Source organism: Gigantopelta aegis, chromosome 9 (genome assembly GCF_016097555.1).
Source record: "Gigantopelta aegis isolate Gae_Host chromosome 9, Gae_host_genome, whole genome shotgun sequence".
NCBI lineage: Eukaryota > Metazoa > Mollusca > Gastropoda > Neomphalida > Peltospiridae > Gigantopelta > Gigantopelta aegis.
In genome coordinates this window covers 28,048,209-28,064,285 of record NC_054707.1, presented here as the reverse complement: position 1 = coordinate 28,064,285, position 16,077 = coordinate 28,048,209, and the positions used below count along the sequence as shown (strand labels likewise).

At 39.4% G+C, this 16,077-nt stretch overlaps 1 protein-coding gene across 3 annotated transcripts in view; it reads left to right on the top strand.

The window, feature by feature from the left end:
* The window catches only part of LOC121380389 (HORMA domain-containing protein 1-like), a 265,685-nt gene that overhangs the window by 42,385 nt on the left and 207,223 nt on the right, over positions 1–16,077 (top strand). For all 3 annotated transcript variants that reach the window (XM_041509182.1, XM_041509181.1, XM_041509180.1), the window contains exons 2-4: positions 118–186; positions 951–1,095; positions 5,273–5,373. In XM_041509182.1, the coding sequence (XP_041365116.1) occupies positions 142–186; positions 951–1,095; positions 5,273–5,373 (291 nt within the window). In that variant the 5' untranslated portion in view covers positions 118–141. The remainder of the gene's footprint in view (positions 1–117; positions 187–950; positions 1,096–5,272; positions 5,374–16,077) is intronic.

The following is a 16,077-nucleotide window of genomic DNA, read 5'->3' as shown; positions in this document are numbered from 1 at the left end:
AGAGCAACATATTGATCACCTTTCTTTAAAGGTAAGTAATTAACACTATCCATTCCGAATTGTAAGCATTGAATCAGATTATTTCATAATGTTTTCTGTTGGGTTTTTTTTTTTCAGCTTACTTCTTGGCTTGGTAAAGTGATGACAACAGCCACAAGAAAACGGTCCTTGGAGAAGACTGGAATTGTAAGGTTTTTAAGTGTTAACTTTGAGTATTATTAGCAAGGTTATTCTACATCAGGCATATTAGTACTGTACATTTTACACTAAAATGGTCTATTATGTTACAGCATAATAATTGTAGTTTTTTTATATGAATAAAGGTAGACGGTACTGCAGACACCAAGCCTCCACAGCTTGCACAAATGATCAATGCAAAGTAAAACGTCTGCTTTAATGAAAGTTAACTTTAAAAAAAAAGAAGACTTGTGATCACTGGGGAAGGATTACCCTTAGACCTGTCCTGATCAGTGCACCCCTGGAATTCTAGGGCCAATCTGCCACCCAGGCCTGATGAAATAAGTTTTGGATGGCTCCGTTAATCAGCATAATAACCATGAGAGAGCCCGCTTCATGCAGCATATAAGATTACAGGTTTATGTAGGTTACTGGTATAATATGAATGCATGTGGTAATTTCTATTGCATCTTGGATATATGTCTAGCAATTGACTCAAACCATCTATGGGTCATAGATCTGAAACACATAACTGGTTGTGAACTGTACAATGTCAATGCTTAAAATTATATTTAAAATATTCTTCAGACTGCAGCTATCATGTCGAAATCAGGACAACAAAATAGTCTCCTTGATTTCCTTTTTTCCCCTTGTTTTTAACAGATTACTTACAGTATTTTATTATTAATGATTTACTTAAATTTTAAGTATCCGCAAAAATTATTGATGGATGATTATAGCTGTATGATTGACTGTTAATTTGTATTTAACAGTGGTCTTCTGTATTTCCAACTGAGCAAGTCACAGAACAGCAGTCTGCATTGTTTGTGAAAAGGCTGCTTGCTGTCTCTATTTCAAACATCACATATTTGCGGGCAATATTCCCAGAACATGCATTTGGTGATCGATGCTTAGAAGGTATGTATTAGACATAAACCAGATTTATATTCTGACTTCTCAAGTACCGGTACATTTCTTATCATATAAACAACATTTAAAAGTTTGTTTTATGAACAACACCAAAACTACATTGGACAAATTTGGATCAAATCTTAAAGTCTATAAATTTGAAACTTAGGCCATGAGTGTTAGCAGCTATGTTTTTGCTCTCCTATTTGAGATCAAATTTTTTATATAGAAATCAATAGTGCATCTATGTTTTGCATGTTTTGCTGTGCTATGACATTCATCAGTGGAGCTTGTCTGCATACATCCTTCTATATCAACCCGATATCGTCTTCCGTCAATTTTTTCCTCGATGTCTTAATTATCTTCTATAGATTTCATTGGATAGTTCTGAAACTTAGTTCAGTATTTCTTTGAGTCAATCTAATAGAAAAAGATTTCTAATAAATTTTGAATTTAAAAAAAGATTTTTAAAAATCAGTCTTTCACCTAACATAGTTTTGACTAAATGATTCTGAAATTTGGTACATGTCGTAGCTTCTACAAACTAATATTAGTTTAAAACTTAAAAGTTTTGAGTTTTACTATGTTAGTTCTGAAAGTTGGTATATGTAAAAAGATTCTCTGGCATTCTCCACAAATTAATTGAGAAATGTTTTTAAAATATGGATTTTATATAATTAAAAAATGGAGGTTTAACAGTGAAGATTTTAAAATGTTTCTCGTCCTAGAGTTTTGAATGGATAGTTGTTAAACTGATACTGTGGTATTCTCTACAAATTATTAGTGTATAGCAACATTTTTTATCATTATTATTTTTACTTTAAAATTAAAGTTTCATACTGAATATATTTTTACATAAATAATGTTCACATACAACCCAACTCTCTTTTATTCCATGCGAAACAATATTTCTTTTGAAACTGTTAATTTTAAAATTTTATAAACTACAGGAAAGTGAAAACACAAATACTGTGTCTAGTAAAGTATATGTCATTAAAATATATAATTTGTTTATAGAATCTAAACTTTGAAAACTACACACATTTCATAAAATATTCTACTACAAAACATAAACACCCAGCTGGTTAAGACATTACCATAGGCGTCGAAAGTTCGAAAGATGCCAGCAATTAGAGGGACCAGTAATACATTAATTTGTCTTCCAATGGGGTTGAAGTAATTGGCATTAATGTAAAAAAAATCATTGTCCCAGATCACAAACATAGCAGTGTCAGGGATGGGAGCCCCAAATCACTGTCATGTCATGTCATGTCATAGGGTTTTACGTGCACATTCAGAGCAAGCTGTTTTAGCGCACGCCTGTTGTGGGTGCAAGAGCCGGCCTTGGCCGGCTCTTCCGCCCATGACAGGAAAGGTGGGGGGAGGAGAAGGAGGGACCGCCTGCATTGGCAGGTGCAAGGGAGCACAGCAGCCCGATTGAATCGGTAGCAGGCGGGTGGGGGTGGTGGTGGTGCTATGGAATTTGAATGGAGCCGTTAATGCCAAAGAGAAAGTGGTGCGCAATTTTGTTGAGGAAATTTTGGCGCAATTTTGAACGGTCTGTCGAAAGGTAAATGGCCGAGCTAATATAGGTTTTGATATTAGTGAATCGAGAGTAGCTTGTTAATTTTAGACCTTTATGATGCTGTGGTGTCTCCCTAGGTTGCCCATCGGGCCCTTATAAAGGGCCTGACCGCTTCTGGGCGAGGCATCACCAAGTACCAAGTTATTACCAGCAGCAAGTATTGGGGGTTTGGGTGGGGGAGGCCGATATTCTTTTGTTCAGCTTCCCCTGGGTGCATTGCAATTGTGTACTCGGAATGGTATTCTTTTGTCCAGTTCCTTATTAGAGCACGTGCTGGGCCATTAAATGGGGGGGGGGGGGCGGATGCATTGTTATCATTAGTCAATGCATCCTGTGTACTGTTGCAGTGAGCGTGTAGTCTGTATGTAAATCCTAGTTTGGTGTTAAGGTTGTACGTATTGTCTTGCGTCCCTACTCTAGTGAATTCAACGGTCATCATGACCACCCATCCCCCTCTGTCTTTGTATAGCATTGAACACAAATGACGGAGGGGGAGTTAGACTAATCTGGCTATCTAATTTGAAGGGTGGAACCCTTATAGTGTAGGTATTGGTTTAAAAAGCCTAATGCTTGACATACTTAACTTTATTACCAATCAATGAAAGAAAGAAAGAAAAAGAAAGAAAAATAGGGTTAAAGTATCTAGTAGCAGTTGTATAGTTGACAGCTAAGTAATTAAGAATTTTTTGATTCCCGCCCCCTGAATAATTATTTTATAAAGAAATGAAATGATTGAGGCGAAATGAACGGTATCTATATGTTGGTAACTGTTAGTGATGTAGAATAATTTAGTAGGCTTACTTGGTTAGTCTTTTAAGTCAATCTTGTTTTTCCTGCTTGCTATTTCCTCAGTTGCCCTAGTTGACTTACCTTAGTCAATCATGGTTTCATGCATCAGTAATAAAGACATGGTTCGAGTGCAAAACACAATTGTGCAGTTTATTTACATGTGAGGTTCCTTGTTCGCGATTGGCTGGATTGGACCAGTGAGAATGCTGCAAGAGAAAGTGGTAATTAGTGGTATCCTATCTTCTTTGTTTTAAGGGCCACAAAACCATTTGGAGTGGTATACACCAATTGCAACACACGAGTTTCAGAACCTAAATAAATATTTACAGTAAGGTTAACACTGGTTATTAATTATTCGCTACCGTCCCGCCGTTGAACCCCGGGGTTGGAGTGCTTGTCGGTCGTGTGCTTAAGGTCGCTCTTCCCTCCCGGAGTTGTACAGGCGGGTGGTTTTGAATAAGTGTTGATTAATAATTTTATTTTATGCCAGCTATCTAGTTTAAGTATATGCTTTTACTTGTGTCGTTTCACCGTTCTCCCCTCGGATTGGAATACATAGTCTGGTCGAGTGCAAAGGGTGGATGTTCCGCCAAGGGGTCACATGTGTCACGATTTAAGTATTGTCATATCTAGTAGTTATTAATCACTCGCTACCGTCCCGCCGTTGATCTGTCTGGTTGGAGTGCTTGTTGGTCGAGTGCTTAAGGTCACTCTTCCATCCAAGAGATGTACAGGCGGGAGGTTTTGAGCAATTGTTAATTTATAGCTGCATTTATATCAGCTAACTAGTTTAGGCATATGGTTGTACTTTTGTCGTTTCACCGTTCTCTCCCCGGGTTGGAATACCTAGTCTGTTCGAGTGCGTAGGGTGGTTGTTCCTTCCAGGGAGTCACAGGTGTCACGAGTTAAGTAGTATACTAATTACTTATCTTAGTTATAGATCGCCACCTTCCATCCGTTGGTCTCCCAGATTGGAGTGCGTGTCGGTTGAGTGTAGAAGGTCGCTCTTCCCTCCAGGAGACGTACAGGCGGGTGGTTGCGATCTTTTTCTAATTTTTTAGCTTTTGACTAAACCCAAATCACTGCTGTACATACTATAAATATACAACACATATATCCATACACAAACAAATACGTACACATGTACCCGGATGTCCTCCCGATACATACACATATGTACATACATAAATTCACACATACATATATGCAAAAAGGCATCAATGTAAGTGGGTACAAGAGTAGTAAATATACATACATGTAATTGGTTTAATCTGGGATACCGGTATTGTAAAGAGAAGAGAGAGGAGATAAGAAAGAGGAAAAAGAGGTAGAAGACGAGATATCGTGAGGTGTATGTTTATTTTTCTTGTTTTCCGCTATCTCCAAACAAGCCATAGACAAGAACAAACTTAAGCTAACATCATATATTTCATTTAATCGTTATCATTAAATAAATTAGCCCATGGAGCCCATTGTTTATTAAACATTTCGTATTTGCAATTTTTATCGGCATCAATGTATTAACACAGAGTTGTGACAGTACCAACAAGCTACACTGGGGTGAGGGTACAAGTGGACAGTTTTATCTTTGGATGTTAAGTAGATTTTTAATTTTATATTTTTACCTCTTCTCAACTAGTGCCCAATTACTTAATTACAGGCCAAGACCAGAGTATTCTGAAGTAACAAAAATATAAATGGTTAAACCATTAATAATATGGAATGGAATAACTAATACATGCATGCACACACAATCATAATTATAAGACTTTACTTGTGAACAATTTGTTACATTTACTTTTTGTATTGTAGACCTAAACTTAAAAATTCTACATAATGATAGTAGCTGTCCAGGTGCTTGCCAAGTAATAACATGGATGAAAGGATGTTTTGATGCTTTGGACAAGAAATATGTAAGTTCAAATGATTTTACTATATATTTTTGCCATGCATGTATAAGAAGAATGTGTGACTGAATCTCACTATGTTTGTAGAAGTATAGACGGTCACCATTTTTTAATATAGAATGTTTTTCTTATATTCAACTCAAACATATTCTAGAAGTGGAGCAGACCTTGTCTTTTACAGGGAGAGTAAACTCAAACATGAGCCTTATGTGTTGGAAAGATGCATACCTGGACCACCAACACATACTGACACTTTAACAAATGAAAAACGTGTAATTTTAGAGTTAATAAAAAAACGTGTTTATTCCTGCTAACTGGGGGCAGCCATTTTTTTTGGTATTCGAGGCATCCGGTACTCTAGCTTTGGGCGAAGTGATGTCAGCTCCGTCCAACTGTTGTATGCACCGTGTAAATAAAAGCAGTAATTTACGACAAGGTGCTTCTCTTTGATCAACCTGACTTGTAAAACAACAAAAATGACGTGATAATGTAATAAACTATTTAACTAAATATATTTCAAGTTGCATTAACGGAACAAAATGGGGTTATAGTATTTTTCTCCATTAAATAATCCAAAGGTAAAATGTACACTATTAGGTTTATTGGTATGCTATGTTGGAGCAAAAATTACAACCCACGATATCCAAATGACAATGTTCTTTTCTTTGGAACTACGTACTTGGTCAGGTTTTTTTTTTTTAGATGGGGAAAGTCCACTTAATCAACAGTTTTACAGAACTATTTACAGTAATAAACCATGTCTATTACCATTTTAGGGGTGACAGGTTATTACACAATACAGATATGTATTTTTGTGTCTAGACAGCAGTAATTAATTGGCTTGTCTGGTTACCTATCAAATATACACCTGCCAATAAGAGATCACAGGTAGAGGCAACTAACAGAATAGACCAATTAACTAAGAAAATCCGTATATCATTTCAGTACGTAGGTTAATGCATGGACAAAACAAGATACAATTAGTTCGACTTGTTGTGTAGCCACTTTGACAATCGTGGTTTATTTTGTATTGAAAAATAAAATATATACTTATTGCTGGCTTACTGGGATGGATATTATTACAGAACATTGTGATGCATCTGCAAAATCAGGCAGCTTGTTTCTTCAGTTCTACGACTAATTCCTGACGTGGCACGTACAGTATTACATAACCACCGGCTCGCCAGAGGGCATATTCACTGGGATGGTACAAAATGGCTGAACCCGTTATATATAATAGCCACCACATTTAACTGTTTTATTAATTAAATATCAGATTATACATGTTAATATTAAGAAATAATGTGCATTATATATTGTTGAATATGCATACCAGTCCAAAAGCCTTGCTTAAGCATTCCTTTAAGGTGGGCGAGTGCGATTGTGCTTGTACAGCGCACTTAATTTCAATCTGACGAGTGTGAACAACAACACGCGTTGCACTTAACAAACAGCACACGTAAAAATAATTTTGTATATACTGACTGCTATTATTTACAAAACCTGTTTAATAATACCAGAAAAAAAGCAACCTTTTAATATATGACTGGTACTTATCTTTGCTATACAAATCGGGGAAACACTGGTTTAATAGACAAAATGGGCTAAGTGTTAATTGTTCACAAGTTAAATACTTGATGGTGAATAGATTAACAAATGTGTAACCCCTTTAATTTTTTGCAGAAATAAATGCTCAAGATTTAACAAATTGAAGAAAACCTTTTTTTTTTACATGCATACTCAGGGCTCGAACTTAAGAATCTATCACCCACAGCAATTTTTAGAAACAAATGCCGATGGCAATTTTTAGTCTACCGATGGCAATTGTTTAAAACTGACATTTACAGCAAATACATTTGACTGAAAGGTTATTTTTCTGTATGAACATGTAGTCATATTTCTTCAGTTTTATGTCAATAAATTTCAATAAAATTTCAATAAACAAGAATTTGTTATAAATGGAATTAATGAATGTTTAACAACACCCCAAGCATGAAATATACATTGGCTATTGGTTGTCAATCTAAGGAAAATTTATTATTATAAATGAAATTATGGACTAGTTGCATAAGCTCACATTTAACGGAACCTGGTGTTTCTGAGACGACTGAATGAATGTTTAACAACACACCAGTACAAAAATACACATCAGCTATTAGGTGTCAGAAAAGTAAGTATTATGGAAATAAAATTTATATAATTATGTAAAATCACAGTGTAAAGAGCTGTAGGGAAAACTGTAATACAATACAAATATCAAGGTAAGTACAATTTAAAACTTTGTATAGAAATAATTTCTTTTCACATTATCTGTCCTCAAACAAGTGCACTCCCCCCCTTTGGCTAGTAGTCTGGTCCGAACATTCCAAAAGCCAATGGGATGGCCTATATTCTTTTACTGTATGATGCTAGAGACCGCACCGAAAGACTGGTATCGCCACCCACTTCCGTTAAACCATTGCCGTATGCGATTTCTGAAAAACACATGTTCCATCAATGGGGTATAAAACATTTATGTTTAGTATTGCAAGAACGCCAGTACTTGTAACAGGTATACAATACCTTGATAAAACTTTATACCAAACATAGAACTCGTTTTACTTGCCACTTTACGTTTTATTCAGTGGCAAAGTGAAAAAGTAATGATACCGCATTTAATTATTAAAAAATAGTGTTTCTTTTCAACATCACCTGTCCTCATAACTAGTGCATATTCCCTACGATTAGTAGACTGATCCAAACATCCCAACAGCCAATGGGATGGCTTAAATTCTTCCACTGTGTACCCTTCCTGTTCCGGTCACGTGACTACATCTTCTTTTTCCTTCGCTTCTAGCGGTTCGGACGTTCTTTATTTGCTCTGTCGTAATCTGAGCCATTTGTTTTATTACTTTGGTTTATGTTTTGATTTATCGTGGTAACACATTCTTTAATGTTGTTACTTTGCTATTATACCATTATTTTGGTTGTAATCATTTTAGTTTAAGTGTTATTTACACTTCAATTTTTTTTTTTTGCCATGTGTGCCGGTTACCCTGTAGGTCGCCATTTTAATATGGCGTCTATTTGTTTACCGGATTTGTGCATTTTTATGTGTTTGCTTTCTCATTACAGTATTGTTGAGAATGTCGGATACTAGCTCTTCTAGAGTTATGCGTTCCTGTACCAAATGCAGGAACTTTCTGGTGGGAGGAGACCCGCATGACGTCTGTCCCGGGTGTCGGTCGCCCTGTGATGTTGAGTCACGTTGTCTACTCTGGCTTCCTCTCGGACTGGCTGAATTGACAACTATTTGAAGGTCTTGGCTCAGCGGGCTAAGAAATCGGATTCTGTTTCGGCGGCTTCCCCTCCAGGTACGCCGACTTGGAGTTTGTGGCTGAACAGCTCAAGTCACTATTACCAAGTATGGTTCAAGAAACTATCGCTTCGCTACAAGCCACTACTAGACCTACGGCTACCGTGATGGTACCGGTGACTACTCCAGTGTCTACTATGATGTGCGCTATGGTGACCACGGCTACCGCACCGATGGATGCTACAGTGTCTCGACCGCCTAGGGATTCCACTGCGGATCATCGCCGATCTACTTCATCTGTTTTTGGGCATCGCAGCCGTGAACGGAGCCGTTTTCCACGATCTATGGATTACTCCAGTCGCCATCATCGGTCGCGAAGTATACAGAATCATGTCTCAGGGTCACCCTCCGGTTTCTGTTATGGCCGTTCACGGTTTCCACGACCTTCAAGTACTGCGGATCGGCATGCTTGTGCTAGACTTTAGAATGAACCACACGGTTCCGTTGTGGATGATACAGATACCGCGGATAATATGACTATGAAGGTCTGTTTATCCGTTGTTACGAGCTTCTACCATCGCTACCTCGGCCACCGGCGCCTACCCGGAAGGGACTGGTTCCCATGATTGCTACCGACCCAGCCCCAGAGGATGTTGTGATTAAATCTTCACGGGCTCCATGGATTATCGTCGCTGATTTTTGGCTGAAGCGGCTTCCTGAGTTTCTGAGGGTTCCAGACGGGACCGTTTATGGTTCGGTTCAGTTCGGTTCAGCTGCGGCTTCCACTATTGACGATCACCTTGCCGGTGTGTACAGCAGATGAGAGCAGATGCGTCTTCGACTGCTTCCGTTATAGATACGGATTTGCGGACTACATGACTATGAGGGGTTGTCTGGCTGCGGTCATTGGGATTCAGATACGTACCGATCTGGGACTCCTTCAGGTTCCTGCAGACCCATGGAACAAAATTCAATTGGCGGTATCCAAAGTTCTAGTCGAACCTGTGACATTCCATATGTGGCAAAGCCTTCTGGGCCTGTTGACTTCAGCCCAGGACTTGACCTTACGGGGTCGCCTACAGTTACGATGTTTACAAGTCTTCCTGAATCCGTACATAGTATTGAACAACCCCAGTCTGTTGATCACTCTACCCGACAATCTTCGATATAGTCTACAATGGTGGACTCTCTTTGATGCCATTCCAAGTGACTCACCATCTGTTTGTGGACGCTTCAAGAGAAGGTTGGGGAGCACATCTCAACAGTCAGACAGCGTCAGGACTGTGGTCTGCCGAGGAATCAAGTTTTCACATCAATGTGCTAGAGCTTCTGGGAGTGTTCAATGCGATACGTCATTGGCGTCATCTCTTGATAAATGCAACACTAATGGTAGCAACCGACAATGTGACAGCGGCGGCTTACATCAATCGTCAAGGGGGAACTCATTCCAGCAGCCTACTCGATCTGACTTATCGTTTGTTCGAGATGACAGATGCCATTCCGCTACATATCAGAGCACGACGCATCCCAGGAGTGTCAAATGTTCTGGCCGACACATTGTCCAGACCGTCCGCTCCTCAAAGCACCGAGTGGATGCTCAATCTGGAAGTGTTCCGGTGGGTTTGTCAAAGACTGTGGACCCCGAATGTAGACCTGTTCGCGACTCGGTTCAATCATCAACTAAGACCGTACGTGTCGCCGGTACCGGATTCCAACGCACTGGATTTCGACGCCTTGGCCATCAGCTGGGACAATCTGGACGCGTATGCTTTTCCACCTCCAATATTACTACCACGAGTCCTCCAGCGATTTCAGGAGTTCCATTGTAGATTACTTCTCATCACTCCAAATTGGCCAAGCAGAATCTGGTATCCAGACCTTCTATGTCTTGCGGAACCAGATCCTCTACTGCTACCAGATTGGGATCGCCTCTTGCTTCATCCCACGTCGAGACAGCATCATCCTAATCCAAGCTTGCATCAACTACACGCGTGGACATTATCTCCGAGGGTTTAAGGAAGAAGGGATTCACTTCACAAACCACATCGGCAATATTGAAAGCACACAGAGATTCTACAGCTGCTGCATATAACGTTCGGTGGTTATGCTTTCATTGATGGTGCCTCAGTAAAAAAACTAAAACCTCAGACTATTCGCGTTGAAAGACTTGCTGATTTCCCGCTATACCTCCGGTCACAATTGAAACTTAAAGGATCTACAATTGCTGGATATGTTATATTGCAACTGTTCGTGACTCTGCCACCGGTACTAAATTAGCTGCTGTTCCTGAAATTCATTCCATGGTTAAAGGGTTTAAGCACGAGGATCAAATTCAGAGGTTTCTCCCTCCGAAATGGGACCTTAATTTAGTTCTGAGGGCCTTATCTCAAGCACCTTATGAGCCTGCTGCAGAGGCCTCTTTAGAAGTTTGGACACTGAAGACAGTGTTCCTGCTTGGGTTCGCTACAGCGGCAAGAGTGTCGGAAATACATGCTTTAGATTGTTTCTCTTTTGTAACCAGAGACATTTGAAAGACATTACTAAAAACACAGTGTCTACTTGGATCCGCTCCACGATTTTGTGTGCCTACAAATCAGCTGGATTACCTCCACTGTCGGCTTCTAAACCACATGAACTGCGTGCCTTCGCTGCTACTATGTCACTGCATTGTAACACTCCTGTTTCCAATATCGTATCCGGGTGTTATTGGGCCACCGATTCCATCTTTGCTAACTACTATCTGCGGGATGTATCGACCGAAGACGTAGAGGGATTCCATCATCTGGGTCCGGTGGTTGCAGCTCAAACTCTGGTTAACTCTGGTCGTCCTCGTTGTCGTTGATGTCGGATTCAGGACTGCATGTACCCCAAGATGTCCATTGAATCGACAAGTGAGGACTTCATTTGACAAATTGTTTTTGCACACCTTTCTGAAGTTTTACACTGGTTGGTGTCGGAACTTTTTGTATGGATAACACTAGTTAGTCAATGCAATGCACACTAACGACTTGTTTTCTATTAATTGAACTAACTTCTCCACCGTTTTACTAGTAAGAAAAAAATTGGGGTTTTGTTGGTTTAATGTTCTGATGGATGCTTCCACCATATTTGTTTCTGTTTGGTATACAATTATTGGTTGGTTGGTTACCTAACACCTGCATCCGCGGTGGTGACGCTTACCCACCTTTCAGAACTTTCTTGTTGAAGAACAAATTTGTGACCTTTTTCATGCTTCACGACTTCGTTCCTCCACACCACTGACGGATGCCTCCTTCCCACTGTCAATACTAACAGCATGGATATTGGTTGTTATGCATCGTTTGGAGGATGGGCTAATTTTGGTTGGCTTTCTTTCTTCCACTGTCAGTTTTACCGGTCCATGGGGTGAACACTTGTACATCTTTGGAGTATGGAACCCGCCACCATCTGTTGAATGCTGCACTAGTTATGAGGACAGATGATGTTGAAAAGAAATGGAGAAAACTTGAGGTGTTTTCTCTTTTATAGATACATCACCTGTCCTCATGGAATGATTTCCCACCCTTCCTCCCCTCTTCCAGTTCTCTGTGCGATTTGCTCAGGGAAAAGAAGGAAGTTGTAGTCACGTGACCAGAACAGGAAGGGTACACAGTTGAAGAATTTAAGCCATCCCATTGGCTGTTGGGATGTTCGGACCAGTCTACTAATCGTAGGGAATATGCACTAGTTATGAGGACAGGCGATGTATCTATAAAAGAGAAAACACCTCAAGTTTTCTTCATTGTCGTTATTGCAAGTATTTATTTTTGTGAGGTAATTATATTTAATTTATTACTCATGCGGTATGTCATGACAAAATTTAAATGTTTTGATTTACTGTATAACTTTGATCGCCCGTTACCAACATTGTCCAGTGTGTGTTTACTACAATCCAAGATGGCGGATATTTGTTTACATTTTCAATGATTTGTTATTATGAATACATTTGTTGTGGCCCTGACCCATCTGTTGTCAGAGAATCACATAAAAATAACCCTTTATAACCACACCTTTATTATTAACAAATGTAGGACAAAATGTCGATAGCAAGTATGTCAAGTCAAAATGTCAACTATTAAAGTGCTACACAGGTCAAAATGTCAACTTTCACATTATACTTAATATAGAGACCGCATAAGAAGACTGGTAGTGCCACACCCTGCCACCAGTTATACAACATTTATCTGTACTACAAAAATATCAGTAATTGTAACTGGTACAAAATACATTGAAATAACTTTGTACAAAACAGAACTCATTTTAATTTCTATTTTTTATTTTATTCAGTTTTGATGATATGTGTCAATTTAAAAAAAAAATTAAATTTAAAACTGCAAGTTAACCGAGTATTTTGAATTGCAACATAAATTATTAATTATGACCAACATATTTAGTGAATATAAATTCAATATAAGTACATTAGAAATTTACAAATCTTGCAACCACTTAAAGGTGTTATATTATAGTTCTATTTGAGCATCTGTTTGTAATAAAGATTCTCCAATAAAAATGTATTTTCTACTAGTAGGTAAAATTATTTCCTATAATCATTTAAGGGCATATACCGGTAGTTAAAGGTATAATTTTTAAATGTTAAAGCAACATTTAATAAAAACATGATTTGCAATAGCTGTCATTATGCAACTGAGATAGCACCGTTAACCCTTATCCTGCCGTTGACGTGTATACACGTCAAGCGTCATCACAATGACGTCACTTTGCATTGTTTTCATTTAAAAATCGTTTTCTAAATTAATTGTTGACATTTTTGTCAAAAACAAAGTAAGAAAATATCAATAAATAGTCTTAGAATGACATGTACAACAACAGTTTAGCAAATATTTGCATATCTTATGGGTTTTTTTTAAACAAAAAATACCCGTCAAATGGCACGTGCTATTGTTTGTTATGGTTTCTTGTTTTTTGGTAGCGGTTTCTTTTATCTCTACAAAGTTGTCATAATATACCATTATATATGAACTACATTATGACAGTTGCATTAAAATAGAACAAGTATCACTTTTAATGCCTAAAAAAAGGTACAAACACAATCAAATAGTTGTAATCCGACGGCATAAACAGTCATTGAAAAGCGCCATTTCCCTATTTATAAACAACAGGTCATGTGACAGCACATTTCCCACCATACAATTTGACAGCAGTAGTATACATTGTTTGCATGTGCTGCTAACTGTTTTCATTAATAATTACAACGTGGTTACTTATACTACAGCAGACGATATTCTAACTAGCTACATGTATGTTTGCTTGAACAGTTACGTCGACTATATGATCGAATACGTACATGTGCTCTGTGTTCGTTGTTGTGTTGTTGTGTGTTGTTTTTCTGCCAGTTTTTCCTTTTTCCTTTTCATTCACATTGGTATTAATCACTACTGAGTGGATATATATTTGTTTTCATTTTTTAAAAATGAATTACAAACGATAGGTTAAGAACATCTTCTGAACTAGTCTGGGGAATACCTTGACCTACATTATTTTCAATAACCAATCACAAAACATTCTCGTTGCATGTCACACATAATTATGTGGCGCCACCGGTTTTTTGTTTTATTATTGAAATAGATTAAAGCATGTACAATAATGTACCAGTCGCGGATCAAACGATTGTGTGTGTGTTTGTGTGTGTGGGTGGGGGGAGAGAGGCGCCGTACATGGCTTTTTATGAATAAGTTAGCGTAGGCTATACAAGCAGTGAATGTTTTGTAATTATGTTTGTATGGTGGATAACAATTTTTAAAAAATCAGGCATGTGTGCTGGGATTTTAGGTAGGGGCGTCTGGAGAGCGAAGTTTATAGGGGATATGTATTGAATTTGGTTTTGGTTTTTTAATCTGCTCGAGCAGGGACCGGAAAGGGGGTGGGGGGTGGGGGGCAGGCGACCCATTCCCTGCACACATCTGCAAATGTTATAGAGATAAATTAATCATCATGAGGTAAACTGTAGTTGTGTTGGATCTATTGTATATACTACTCAAAAGAATTTAAGGGTCAGACGATATTTTCGACATTATTTTCTGAATGTCAATTATATTAGCTAGACCATAATGTCACGCATGGTATTGGTCCATTTTGACGAAAGTGGGTCTAAGCAACCCATAAATAAATTAAAACCCACTGTCATTGACACTGTCGACTAGTTCTAATGGCAAAAACATGCTTACATTTGCACGTAAATTAGGGCGAAAGCGAAAGGTCTGCTAAGTGCCCATAACTTGCTTTTTCACAAAGCGCTTCATTTGCACGCTTTGCACGTGTATTCCATGTTCCCAATGCTGAATTTCCGTATAATTGGAGCTTGCGTTCGTGTACGGTGCACACTCCAAATCGACAATGGTACGACTTCAACTGACTATCGAAGATCGAGGAAGGGCTATTGCTTGGCTTCAGGATGGCAATACGCAAAGAAATGTTGCTCTGAGACTTGGTGTCAGTCAGAGTGTCGTTGGTCGACTGGCAATGGTATCAAGCAACGAATTCTGTTCGAAATCGTCCACGTTCGGGAAGACCCCGAAGCACTACAAATAGAGAGGACCGCTACATCACCAATATGGCTCTATGTCAACGCACAACTACTGCACACCGATTACGTGACAATCTGCGGACTGCGACTGGAACTCGAGTGTCTGATCAAACCATACGCAATCGTCTGAGAGCCAATAATCTACGCTGCCGTCGCCAGGCTGTTCGACCACCACTCCTACCACGTCACAGAACGGCCAGACGTCACTGGTGCACGCTTCATCTGCGGTGGCAACGTGTTCAGTGGGGTCGAGTGATGTTCACTGATGAGTCCAGGTTTAGTCTCCAGTTCAACGACGGTCGGGTTCGTGTCTACAGACGTCCTGGGGAGCGCTTTGCTGACGTTAACGTTAGACAACGTCACCGGTTCGGTGGTGGCAGCGTCATGGTGTGGGGCGGCATCTCTATCCACCACAGGACTCCCCCTCTATGTGGTGGATGGCAATCTGAATGGAATCCGCTATCTGAATGAGATTATCCGGCCATTGGTTCTCCCAGGCCTTCAGCAGATTGGCGGCGGGGCAGTTCTGCAGGATGACAATGCCAGACCCCACCACGCCAGGGTGGTAACGGACTTTCTCAGACAACAAGGTATCACCAGGATGGATTGGCCAGCATATTCGCCTGACTTGGCCCCAATAGAGCACGCCTGGGACGAATTAGGCAGGAGAGTTCGGGATAACCATGCCCCTCCGGCCAACCTTCATGATCTGGGTCAACTTCTTATGGCAGAGTGGCAGGCCATTCCCCAAGAGTTCTTCAGACGTGATCAACAGCATGAGGCAACGATGTGTCGAGTGTATTCGCGCCAGGGGTGGATTCACACACTATTAAACGAATGTTCTAATGTGTAA